Raw genomic sequence first — 13,584 nt, forward strand, 5'->3', positions numbered from 1 at the left:
GATATTGGAGTTATATCCCACCCTCCACTCTGAAGAGTCTCAGAGGGGGATATAAATCTAATATCTTCTTCTTCACAGAGCTGTCCTTGAAGGGGCAGCTGCTATCAGAGCTCTCTCAGCCCCACTCACCTCACAGGGTGTCTGTTGGGGGGGGGGGAGGTAAAGGAGATTGTGAGCCGCTCTGAGACTCTTTGGAGTGGAGGGCAGGATAAAAAGCCAATATCTTAAGGGAGGGACGGTGGCTCAGTGGTAGAGCATCTGCTTGGGAAGCAGAAGGTCCCAGGTTCAATCCCCGGCATCTCCAACTCAAAAGGGTCCAGACAAATAGGTGTGAAAAACCTCAGCTTGAGACCCTGGAGAGCCGCTGCCAGTCTGAGAAGACAATACTGACTTTGATGGACCAGGGGTCTGATTCAGTATAAGGCAGCTTCATATGTTCATCTTCTTCTACCTCACAGGGTGTCTGTTATGGGGGGGGGAGGAAGGTAAAGGAGATTCTGAGCCACTCTGAGACTCTTCAGAGTGGAGGGCGGGATATAAATCCAATATCTTCATCTACCTCACAGGGTGTCTGTTGTGGGGGAGGAAGGGAAAGGAGATTGTGAGCTGCTCTGAGACTCTTCAGAATGGAGGGCGGGATATAAATCCAATATCTTCATCTACCTCACAGGGTGTCTGTTGTGGGGGAGGAAGGGGAAGGAGATTGTGAGCCGCTCTGAGACTCTTCAGAATGGAGGGCGGGATATAAATCCAATATCTTCATCTACCTCACAGGGTGTCTGTTGTGGGGGAGGAAGGGAAAGGAGATTGTGAGCTGCTCTGAGACTCTTCAGAATGGAGGGCGGGATATAAATCCAATATCTTCATCTACCTCACAGGGTGTCTGTTGTGGGGGAGGAAGGGAAAGGAGATTGTGAGCCGCTCTGAGAATCCTCAGAGTGGAGGGTGGGACGTAAATCCAATATCTTCATCTACCTCACAGGGTGTCTGTTGTGGGGGAGGAAGGGAAAGGAGATTGTGAGCCGCTCTGAGACTCTTCAGAGTGGAGGGCGGGATATAAATCCAATATCTTCTTAACCACTACACCAAACTGGAAGAAGAAGAATTGCAGATTTATACCCCGCCCTTCTCTCTCAATCAGAGACTCAGAGTGGCTCACAATCTCCTGTGTCTTCTTCCCCCACAACAAGCACCCTATGAACTGGGGGGGCTGAGAGGGCTCTCCCAGAAGCTGCCCTTTCAAGGACAACTCCTACGAGAGCTATGGCTAACCCAAGGCCATTCCAGCAGGTGCAAGTGGAGGAGTGGGGAACAAATCCAGGGCTCCCAGATAAAAGTCCGCGCGCTTAACCACTACACCAAACTGGCCACTACACCAAAGTTTAGATATTTGGAAGAAGCATCTGAAAATATTAGATATTTAGGTATTTGGAACAAGCATCTGAAAAAAGGCACAAAGAACAATGTTTACAAAGCGGTTGTGATGACAACCCTCATCTATGGCTCCGAATCGTGGGTTTTATACCGCCATCACCTGCGACTCCTTGAGCGCTTTCATCAGCGCTGCCTTCGCACCATCCTCAACATCCACTGGAGTGACTTTGTGACCAACACTGAAGTCCTCAAGCGGGCAGAGGTTACAAGCATCGAGGCACTGCTGCTGAAGACGCGGCTGCGCTGGGCAGGGCATATTTCTAGGATGGAAAACCACCGCCTTCCCAAGATTGCTCTGTATGGCGAACTTTCCACCGGCCATCGAAATAGAGGGGCACCAAAGAAGAGGTACAAGGACTCCTTGAAGAAATCCCTTGGCACCTGTCGCATCAACCATCACCAGTGGTCTGACCTAGCCTCAGATCGCAAAGCATGGAGGCACACCATCCACCAGGCTGTCTCTTCTTTTGAGAACGCACGCATAGCTGGTCTTGAGGACAAAAGGAGATTGAGGAAGAATCACACTGCTACAGCACCAACCCCAAATCAGACTTTTCCCTGCAGCCACTGTGGCCGGATCTGCCTGTCCCGCATTGGTCTTGTTAGCCACCAGCGAGCCTGCAGCAGACGTGGACTACTGCACCCTTCTTAAATCTTCGTTCGCGAAGTCAAGCCGAGAGAGATATGCAGAAGCTTGTGTGTACATTTGCCACTGCTGATTTTTTGTTAGATTTTTGTTTCTTTCTGTTTGGGGGTTTGATTCGTAACTTTTAATGCAACTTCTTTTTTTATTAATAATTTTTAATTACAAATTTTAACATAATTCTAAATAATCTATAATGACAATCATATTTATATGTATTTAATAGAACGTCTAAGCCCAACTCACCTCTTAGCCCCTGGCGGGAGGGGTTTCGACCCCTCGGACTGAAGCAGGTGGGGTGCCTCAAAGATGGCTACCGGCAGGGCCCGGTTGTCACCGTCCAGCACCATCTCTGCATCTGGGAATGACAAGTGAGAAGAAGATGATGACTGTGGATTTATATCCCGCCCTTCTCTCTGAATCAGAGACTCAGAGCGGCTCACAATCTCCTATATCTTCTCCCCCCACAACAGACACCCTGTGAGGTGGGTGGGGCTGAGAGGGCTCTCCCCAGAAGCTGCCCTTTCAAGGACAACTCCTGCAAAAGCCATGGCTGACCCAAGGCCATTCCAGCAGCTGCAAGGGGAGGAGGGGGGAATCAAACCTGGTTCTCCCAGATAAGAGTCCACACTCTTAACCATTACACCAAACTGGCTCTCTATTAGAGCTCTGGCTGACCCAAGGCCATTCCAGCAGCTGCAAGGCGAGGAGTGGGGAATCAACCCCAGTTCTCTCAGATAAGACTGCGCACTTAACCACTACACCAAACCGGCTCTCTATTAGAGCTCTGGCTGACCCAAAGCCATTCCAGCAGCTGCAAGTGGAGGAGTGGGGAATCAAGCCCAGTTCTCTCAGATAAGAGTCCACACACTTAACCACTACACCCAACTGTCTCTCTATCAGAGCTATGGCTGACCCAAGGCCATTCCAGCAGCTGCAAGTGGAGGAGTGGGGAATCAAGCCCAGTTCTCTTAGATAAGAGTCCACACACTTAACCACTACACCCAACTGGCTCTCTATTAGAGCTGTGGCTGACCCAAGGCCATTCCAGCAGCTGCAAGTGGAGGAGTGGGGAATCAAACCCGGTTCTCCCAGATAAGAGTCCACGCACTTAACCACTACACCAAACTGGCTCTCAAGTCTGCATCTCTCCAGAAGGGGACAACGTTTTGCACACGCAGCCCACCCCACGACATGATAAGAGGTTTCTAAAATGATGCATGGGGAAGAGAGAGTTGACAAAGAGAACTTTTTCTCCCTCTCCCAAAGTACTAGAATCCCAGGGCATCTGATGAAGCTGATGGGCAGGAGGGCCAGGATGGACAAAAGGAAATACGGCTTGACCCAGAGAATGATTAAAATCATTAAAGGGAGGGACGGTGGCTCAGTGGTAGAGCATCTGCTTGGGAAGCAGAAGGTCCCAGGTTCAATCCCCGGCATCTCCAAAAAAGGGTCCAGGCAAATAGGTGTGAAAAACCTCAGCTTGAGACCCTGGAGAGCCGCTGCCAGTCTGAGAAGACAATACTGACTTTGATGGACCAAAGGTCTGATTCAGTATAAGGCAGCTTCATATGTTCATATGTTCAAAATGTGGAAGATGTTGTGATGCCCACAGGAATAAAGAGCTTTAAAAGTAGGTTAGATTCATGGAGGTAAGTCTATCAGTGGCTACTAGTCTGAGTGGCTAAGGGGAACGTCCACCTTTAGAGGCACTAATCCTCTAAGTGCCAGAGCTAAGAGGCAACACCTGGGGAAGGCCTCAGCCTCTCTGCCCTGTTGTTGGCCCTCCAGAAGAGCTGGTGGGCCCCTGTGTGAGACAGAAGGCTGGACTAGATGGACCCTCACTGGTGTGATCCAGGAGGGCTCCTCTGATGTTCTTCTCAGGAGAAGGCCTCGGCCTCTCTGCCCTGTTGTTGGCCCTTCGGAGGAACTGGCTGGCCACTGTGTGAGACAGGAGGCTGGACTAGATGGACCCTCACTGGTGTGATCCAGGAGGGCTCCTCTGATGTTCTTCTCAGGAGAAGGCCTCGGCCTCTCTGCCCTGTTGTTGGCCCTTCGGAGGAACTGGCTGGCCACTGTGTGAGACAGGAGGCTGGACTTGATAGACCACTGCTTTGATCTAGCAGGGCTCTTATTCTAGTGTTAACAGGGGAAGGTCTTGGTCTCTCTGCCCTGTTTTTGGCCCTCCGGAAGAACTGGCTGGCCACTGCGTGAGACAGGAGGCTGGACTAGATGGACCCTCACTGGTGTGATCCAAGAGGGCTCCTCTGATGTTCTTCTCAGGGGAAGGCCTCGGCCTCTCTGCCCTGTTGTTGGCCCTCCAGAGGGACTGGATAGCCACTGTGTGAGACAGGAGGCTGGACTAGATGGACCCTCACTGGTCTGACCCAGCAGGGCTCTTCTGAGGTTCTTCCCAGGGAAAGGCCTTGGTCTCTCTGCCCTGTTGTGGGCCCTCCAAAGGAACTGGCTGGCCACTGTGTGAGAAAGGAGGCTGGAATAGAAGGACCTTCATTAGTCCGATCCAGCAGGGCTCTTCTGATGTTCTTCTCAGGGGAAGTCCTCAGCCTCTCTGCCCTGTTGTTGGCCCTCCAGAGAGACTGGCTGGCCACTGTGTGAGACAGGAGGCTGGACTAGAAGGATTATTGGTCTGACCCAGCAGGGCTCTGGACGGGAGGGGGCCAGTTCCAAGCAACCAGCTATGGCAGGCTCAACAGCAGCAGGACAGATGCCTGCTGGGCCAGATTCCTGATAAGAACACAGGAAGAACCCTGCTGGAGCAGATCAGTGGTTCATCTAGTCTGTCTCACACAGGGGCCAGCCAGTTCCTCTGCACAGCCAGCCACAGGGCAGAGAAGCCTTATGCTGCCTCCTGGAACTGGGATGCAGAGAATGAGTGCCTCTGAATGTGGAGGTTTCTCTCAGTCACCGTGGCTAGTATCCACTGATAGCATCCTCCATGAATCTATCTACTCTCCACACCTTATACACAGCAGAAAAGCATTCAGAACCTTCTTGAAGCAGTTTTGCAGCCAGCTATTTCATGGCCAGCTGTTTCATTTGTGCTGTCTACAATTCTGGTCATCGCATCTCAAAAAAGATATTTTAGCATTGGAAAAAGTGCAGAAAAGGGCAAGTAGAATGATTCAAGGGCTGGAACACTTTCCCTATGAAGAAAGGTTAAAATGCTTGGGGCTTTTTAGCTTGGAGAAACGTCGACTGCGGGGTGACATGATAGAGGTTTACAAGATGATGCATGGGATGGAGAAAGTAGAGAAAGAAGTCCTTTTCTCCCTTTCTCACAATACAAGAACTCGTGGGCATTCAATGAAATTGCTGAGCAGTTAAGTTAAAACAGATAAAAGGAAGTACTTCTTCACCCAAAGGGTGATTAACATGTGGAATTCACTGCCACTGGAGGTGGTGGCAGCTACAAGCATCGACAGATTCAAGATGGGATTGGATAAGCGTATAGAGCAGAGGTCCATCAGTGGCTATTAGCCACAGCGTATTGTTGGAACTTTCTGCCTGAAGCAGTGATGCTCTGTTTTCTTGGTGCTGAGGGGGGCACAGTGGGAGGGCTTCTAGTGTCCTGGCCCCACTGGTGGACCTCCTGATGGCATCTGGTTGTTTTTGGCCACTGTGTGACACAGAGTGTTGGAGTGGATGGGCCTTTGGCCTGATCCAACATGGCTTCTCTTATGTTCTTATGTGACACAGAGTGTTGGACTGGATGGGCCATTGGCCTGATCCAACAGGGCTTCTCTTATGTTCTTATGTGACACAGAGTGTTGGACTGGATGGGTCATTGGCCTGATCCAGCAGGGCTTCTCTTATGTTCTTATGTGACACAGAGTGTTGGACTGGATGGGCCACTGGCCTGATCCAACATGGCTTCTCTTATGTCTGAGGCAGTGATGCTCTGTCTTCTTGGTACTTTGGGGGGGGGGCACAATGGGAGGGCTTCTAATGTCCTGGCCCCACTGGTGGACCTCCTGATGGCATCTGGTTGTTTTTGGCCACTGTGTGACACAGAGTGTTGGAGTGGATGGGCTTTTGGCCTGATCCAACATGGCTTCTCTTATGTTCTTATGTGACACAGAGTGTTGGAGTGGATGGGCCATTGGCCTGATCCAACAGGGCTTCTCTTATGTTCTTATGTGACACAGAGTGTTGGACTGGATGGGTCATTGGCCTGATCCAGCAGGGCTTCTCTTATGTTCTTATGTGACCCAGAGTGTTGGACTGGATGGGCCATTGGCCTGATCCAACATGGCTTCTCTTATGTTCTTATGTGACACAGAGTGTTGGACTGGATGTGCCATTGGCCTCATCCAACAGGGCTTCTCTCATGTCCTTATGTTTATGGACTGCAATTGAGTGGGCACACCAGTTGCCTTTCTCCCACCAGCATTATCTTGAATGCCCTAGTGATGGAACAGAGGGAGTGCCTGAGGCGCAGGGCTCCATAGAGCTCCTGCCTTCAGTGCACTTTTCCAGGCAGCGCTTACCCAGCTGCCAGCCGAAGACAGTGTCCACCTCAAAGCGGGCTTTGTCCTCCTCGCCAGCGACACTCTTTAGCGTTTCCTTCAAGCCGCTCTGCAGCGGGGTCGCCTTCCTTTCCCCATGCAGCTCCCTGAGGTCCAGGGCTTCCTGTGGCAAGAGAGGCCCGACATAGCCAGTACACTCCAGCCGGGCAGTGGAGTTGATGTGAATCACTTTCAGCTGGTAGTTGTGCCCCTTGGGGGACTGATCACCTGGGCAGGAAAGAAAGGAGCACAATGAAACACAAGGGATGGCAGAAAACCTAGCAGGTACCCTCCACAATGGCATGGGCACGTCCCACAAGGAGGTGCTCTCCTGGACTAGAGCACGTGGACTTTGGCGTACCTCCCTTCCTTCTCATGCCCAGCTGGAACAATGTTCAAGGGCACACTTAGGAACATAACAGAAACTGTGTTGGATCAGGCCAATGGTCCATCCAGTCCAACGCTCTGTGTCACACAGTGACCAAAAAACCCCAAGTGCCATCAGGAGGTCCATCAGTGGAGCCAGGACACCAGAAGCCCTCCCACTGTGCCCCCCCCCACTCCAAGCACCAAGAGTACAGAGCACCACTGCCTCAGACATAAGAACATAAGAGAAGCCATGCTGGATCAGGCCAAAGGCCCATCCAGTCCAGCACTCTGTGTCACACAGTGTCCCAAAAACCCAGGTGCCATTAGGAGGTCCATCAGTGGAGCCAGGACACTAAAAGCCCTCCCCACTGTTGCCCCCCCCCAAAAAAAGCACCAAGAATACAGAGCATCAATTGCCCTAGACACAGAGTTCCAACAATACGCTGTGGCTAATAGCCACTGATGGATCTCTGCTCCATACGCTTATCCAATCCCCTCTTGAAGCACCTATGCTTGTAGCTGCCACCACCTCCTGTGGCAGTGAATTCCCTGTGTTAATCACCCTTTGGGTGAAGAAGGACTTCCTTTTATCCGTTCTAGCCCGACTGCTCAGCAATTTCATTGAATGCCCACGAGTTCTCGTATTGTGAGAAAGGGAGAAAAGGACTTCTTTCTCTACCTTCTCTATCCCATGCATAATCTTGTAAGCCTCTATCCTGCCACCTTCCTCAGTCGACGTTCCTCCAAGCTCCTTCTCCAATTTGCACACAGGGCCGGTGCACCAATTAGGCGACATCCACGTGATTTGTGCACGCTGGGGCGAAAGCTGGGAGGGTGGGAGCCATCTCCTCCCGGGACATTTAAATTGCAGGGGGGGAGGGGCACCCAGGAGCAGCTGCTGATCAGCTGACTGGCGACAGATTCAGGTGGGCAGCCATGTTGGTCTGAAGCAATAGAACAAAGTTGGACTCCAGGAGCTCCTTTAAGACCAACCAAGTTTTATCCAGAATGGAAGCTTCCGTAGGCATGCACACTTCTTCAGATGAAAGAATGGTGCACGGTAAGCACAGTTACATATAGCTGGTGGGCAGTTGTTAAGCATGCAAAATAGTAAGAGTTATAATCCAATAGCAAAAGAGTGAAATTCACAAATTGAAAGGACATTTGGTCAAACTGAAAGGACATTTGGTCTGGATAGCATCTGTATGTCAGAACTGAAGAAGGTGTTAAGTAAAGGTAAAGGTCGTCCCCTGTGCAAGCACCAGTCGTTTCTGACTCTGAGGTGATGTTGCTTTCACAACGTTTTCATGGCTGACTTTTTAATGGGGGCTACCTGAAAACCCAGCTTCCGCCGGGGATCGAACTCAGGTTGTGAGCAGAGCTTAGGACTGCAGTACTGCAGCTTTAACACTCTGTGCCACGGGGCTCTTATTTATTAGCAGACCTGAAGATTAATGCTGTTTCTCACCATAGTACCTCCACACCGTGATTTTGCTAGTTGTTCCCAATCTCATCATAGTAAAAAGGTAGTCCCCTGTGCAAGTACCAGTCGTTTCCGACTTTCACAATGTTTTCACGGCAGACTTTTTACAGGGTGGTTTGCCATTGCCTTCCCCAGTCATCTACACTTTCCCCCCAGCAAGCTGGGGACTAATTTTACCAACCTCGGAAGGATGGAAGGCTGAGTTAACCTGGAGCCGGCTACCTGAAAACCTTGCTTCCGCTGGGGATCGAACTCAGTTTGTGAGCAGAGCTTAGGACTGCAATAGTGCAGCTTTAACACTCTGCGCCACGGGGCTCTTAAAAGGAAAGGTCCCCTGTGCAAGCACCAGTTGTTTCCAGCAAGCTGAGGACTCATTTGACTGACCTCGGAAGGATGGAAGGCTGAGTCAACCTGGAGCCGGCTACCTGAACCAGCTTCCGCTGAGATCAAACTCAGGTCGTGAGCAGAGCTTAGAAGAAGGTGTAACAGAGCAATAAAAGCAGTCTGTTGCTTGCTCTCTGGTTTCTTAAAGTCTGGGTTCAACGGAGAACTATTTTCTCAGTAAAGAAAAAGCGAGACCTTCATTTTGCACATGGAAAGTGCAGCGGCTGCGCCTGGGTGCTCGTTCGCTCCGCTGCCACGAGAGCCTCTACCGCCTCCTTCTGTGGGGCTGGGGGAAAAGCTGGGAGGGAGGGGGGGGGCTGCATAAATGCTAACTTGATTTTTTTATTTAAGTTTGAATTACGTGCTTTTGCGGCTTTATCCACCAAATAACATTAACTACAACTTTGCAAGGGCCAAACTTGCTCAGTATTGTATTGGCTCAGCATTGGCAAAAACCCCATCCCTTCGCTGTTCCTAACTGTATGAAACAATACGTCTTGAGGAACAGAACATTTCCCACAGAAACAGAGAAGAGTGGAAAATTTTCTCCCTCCTGTCTCTGGCTGGCTGGCAGCTGGAACGGCTCTGGCTCGCTGCCACTGAAAAAAGACAAGTCTGCCTCGTCCAAAGGACTCTTTGGAGGTCAGGGCCTGAAATAGCTGCAGGAGGGGACAAAAAAGGGCCCATTTGGAGCTGGCCCACTGGGACTGTGTCCTCATCTGTAGCGCGTCTTCATTCCCAAGTCCAACAGCATGGAACTGAGGCCCGTGAAAACTACCAGTCTGGTGAGAGCCAGTTTGATGTAGTTGAGAGCCAGTTGGATGTAGTGGTTAAGTGCATGGACTCTTATCTGGGAGAACCGGCTTTGATTCCCCACTCCTCCACTTGCTCCTGCTGGAATGGCCTTGGGTCAGCCATAGCTCTAACAGAGAGCCAGTTGGGTGTAGTGGTGAAGTATGTATCTGGGAGAACCGGGTTTGATTCCCCACTCCTCCACTGCTGGAATGGCCTTGGGTCAGCCAGAGCTCTCACAGAGTTGTCCTTGAAAGGGCAACTGCTGGGAGAGCCCTCTCAGCCCCGCCCACCTCACAGGGTGTCTGTTAAGGGGGGGAGGAGTAGTTTGGTGACAAGCCAGTCGATTAAGTACTTGTTTCTTTCCAGTCTTCATCAGACCTGGGACCAATATTGATTCAGTTATATAGATTCTTTACATAATTTTTAAAAAAGGGGATGCAGAACGTCTCCAACAGCAATCTCACATCGGCAACAGCTCAGTATGAGGCTTGTCACCACACTACTTTGGGACTTGAATGAACGTGTTTTGGACATTTGGACTGGTTTCTATATATTTCTTAGTAAATTGGTCACTAGCTTGTATTTTTTGTTGTGTCATCCATTATAGTGACCTCTCTCAGATTGTATTTTGCTCTGAAATTCAGCAACCATCTTTTAACTTCCATTATTTTTCCCCTCTGGAAACAAGGTCAGATGCTTGCAAAAACCACAGGAACAGAATTTGCAGTAAACAGGTATGTGTGTGTGTGGGGGGGGGGGAGAGCACCAAGTGCTTAAGCTGGTTAAAAATCCTTCTTCATTTGCAGGACAGACGTGACCCTTCAGTGGCATAACATAAAATGCTGACCCAGGGCTTCTCTGAAACTCATGGTATTCACCAGCCCTCCCTACATATGAAGCTGCCTTATACTGAATCAGACCCTCAGTCCATCAAAGTCAGTATTGTCTACTCAGACGGGCAGCGGCTCTCCAGGGTCTCAAGCTGAGGTTTTTCACGCCTACTTGCCTGGACCCCTTTTTAGTTGGGAGATGCCAGGGATTGAACCTGGGACCTTCTGCTTCCCAAACAGATGCTCTACTACTGAGCCACTGTCCCTCTCCTGCTCTCCAGAGTCTCAAGCTGAGGTTTTCCACGCCTACTTGCCTGGACCCTTTTTAGTTGGAGATACTGGGGTTCGAACCTGGGACCTTCTCCTTACTAAGCAGATGCTCTACCACTGAGCCATCGTCCCTCAATCGCTGATTGAGCCTGAATGGTGACACAATGAGAGAGAAGTCACAGTTCCCAGGACATTCAACTTTTCCTGTCTCATGACATCAGGTGGAAAGCAGGTCTCCAATCTGCTATGAGTCCTTACAAAAAGTTTCTTATCTGGTGCTGCCATCTAGCGGCAGATCCTGATCCCAACTGCATGCTGGAAGAAGAGCTAACACAGGGGACCCCAATCCCTGTAAGTGTAACTGTAGGTACAACAAAGCAGGAGTCAAGTGGCACCTTTAAGACCAACAAAGTTTTATTCAGAATGTAAGCTTCTGTATGCATGCAGACTTCTTCAGACAAGGGGACAGGGTACACTGGACTGAAATATATGTAGTTGGTGGGCTAAGAGTGTAAAATTGATACAAAGTTAGGCTGAAACAGCGAAATAGCGCAATAAATTGGAAGACCGTTTGGTCTGGATAGCAATAAAAGGTAATAAAAGTTGCCTGTTAATTGCTGTTGCTGCAACTCTAGGTAAAACAGAAGAAGAAGAAGATGAAGAAGATGATATTGGATTTATATCCTGCCCTCCACTCCGAAAAGTCTCAGAGCGGCTCACAATCTCCTTCCCCTTCCTACCCCCCACAACAGACACCCTGTGAGGTAGATGAAGATATTGGATTTATATCCCGCCCTCTACTCCGAAGAGTCTCAGAGCGGCTCACAATCTCCTTTCCCTTCCTCCCCCACAACAGACACCCTATTAGGTAGATGAAGATATTAGATTTATCTCCCGCCCTCCACTCCGAAGAGTCTCAGAGTGGCTCACAATCTCCTCTACCTTCCTCCCCCACAACAGACACCCTGTGAGGTAGATGAAGATATTGGATTTATATCCCGCCCTCCACCCCGAAGAGTCTCAGAGGGGCTCACAATCTCCTTTACCTTCCTCCCCCACAACAGACACCCTGTGAGGTAGATGAAGATATTGGATTTATATTCCGCCCTCCACTCTGAAGAGTCTCAGAGCGGCTCACAATCTCCTTTCCCTTCCTCCCCCACAACAGACACCCTATGAGGTAGATGAAGATATAGGATTTATATCCCGCCCTCCACCCCAAAGAGTCTCAGAGTGGCTCACAATCTCCTTTACCTTCCTCCCCCACAACAGACACCCTGTGAGGTAGATGAAGATATTGGATTTATATCCCTCCCTTCACTCCGAAGAGTCTCAGAGGGGCTCACAATCTCCTTTACCTTCCCCGCCCCACCCCCCCCACAACAGACACCCTGTGAGGTAGATGAAGATATCGGATTTATATCCCGCCCTCCACTCCGAAGAGTCTCAGAGCGGCTCACAATCTCCTTTACCTTACTCCCCCCCCACAACAGACACCCTGTGAGGTAGATGAAGATATTGGATTTATATCCCGCCCTCCACTCCGAAGAGTGTCAGAGCAACTCACAATCTCCTTTACCTTCCCCGCCCCCCCCCACAACAGACACCCTGTGAGGTAGATGAAGATATTGGATTTATATCCCGCCCTCCACTCCGAAGAGTCTCAGAGCGGCTCACAATCTCCTTTACCTTCCTCCCCCACAACAGACACCCTGTGAGGTAGATGAAGATATTGGATTTATATCCCGCCCTCCACTCCGAAGAGTCTCAGAGCAGCTCACAATCTCCTTTACCTTCCTCCCCCACAACAGACACCCTGTGAGGTAGATGAAGATATTGGATTTATATCCCACCCTCCACTCCAAAGAGTCTCAGAGCAGCTCACAATCTCCTTTCCCTTCCTCCCCCACAACAGACACCCTGTGAGGTAGATGAAGATATTGGATTTATATCCCGCCCTCCACTCCAAAGAGTCTCAGAGCAGCTCACAATCTCCTTTCCCTTCCTCCCCCACAACAGACACCCTGTGAGGTAGATGAAGATATTGGATTTATATTCCGCCTTCCACTCCGAAGAGTCTCAGAGCGGCTCACAATCTCCTTTCCCTTCCTCCACCCACAACAGACACCCTGTGAGGTAGATGAAGATATTGGATTTATATCCCACCCTCCCCTCTGAAGAGTCTCAGAGCGGCTCACAATCTCCTTTATCTTCCTCCCCCACAACAGACACCCTGTGAGGTAGATGAAGATATTGGATTTATATCCCACCGTCCACTCTGAAGAGTCTCAGAGCGGCTCACCATCTCCTTTCCCTTCCTCCCCCACAACAGACACCCTGTGAGGTAGATGAAGATATTGGATTTATATCCCGCCCTCCACTCCAAAGAGTCTCAGAGCGGCTCACAATCTCCTTTACCTTCCTCCCCCACAACAGACATCCTGTGAGGTAGAAGAAGATATTGGATTTATATCCCGCCCTCCACTCCGAAGAGTCTCAGAGCGGCTCACAATCTCCTTTCCCTTCCTCCCCCACAACAGACACCCTGTGAGGTAGATGAAGATATTGGATTAATATCCCGCCCTCCACTCCAAAGAGTCTCAGAGCGGCTCACAATCTCCTTTACCTTCCTCCCCCACAACAGACACCCTCTGAGGTGGGTGGGGCTGAGAGGGCTCTCCCAGCAGCTGCCCTTTCAAGGACAACCTCTGCCAGAGCTCTGGCTGACCCAAGGCCATGCTAAGAGGTGCAAGTGGAGGACTGGGGAATAAAACCCGGTACTCCCAGACAAGAGTCCGCACACTAAAACAAAAGGAAATGTATTTCCTAGTGATGCTCTTGTCCACCTAA

The 13,584-nt window shown here is 50.3% G+C and overlaps 1 protein-coding gene across 1 annotated transcript in view; it reads right to left on the reverse strand.

Moving 5' to 3' along the window:
- TBRG4 (transforming growth factor beta regulator 4) overlaps positions 1-13,584 on the reverse strand; it is a 57,401-nt gene that overhangs the window by 17,173 nt on the left and 26,644 nt on the right. Inside the window, exons 8-9 of the mRNA XM_060248248.1 lie at positions 6,586-6,831; positions 2,324-2,435 (exon numbers count right to left, since the gene is read on the reverse strand). Of these exons, the coding sequence (XP_060104231.1) occupies positions 2,324-2,435; positions 6,586-6,831 (358 nt within the window). The remainder of the gene's footprint in view (positions 1-2,323; positions 2,436-6,585; positions 6,832-13,584) is intronic.

Source organism: Heteronotia binoei, chromosome 10 (assembly GCF_032191835.1).
Source record: "Heteronotia binoei isolate CCM8104 ecotype False Entrance Well chromosome 10, APGP_CSIRO_Hbin_v1, whole genome shotgun sequence".
Lineage (NCBI taxonomy): Eukaryota > Metazoa > Chordata > Lepidosauria > Squamata > Gekkonidae > Heteronotia > Heteronotia binoei.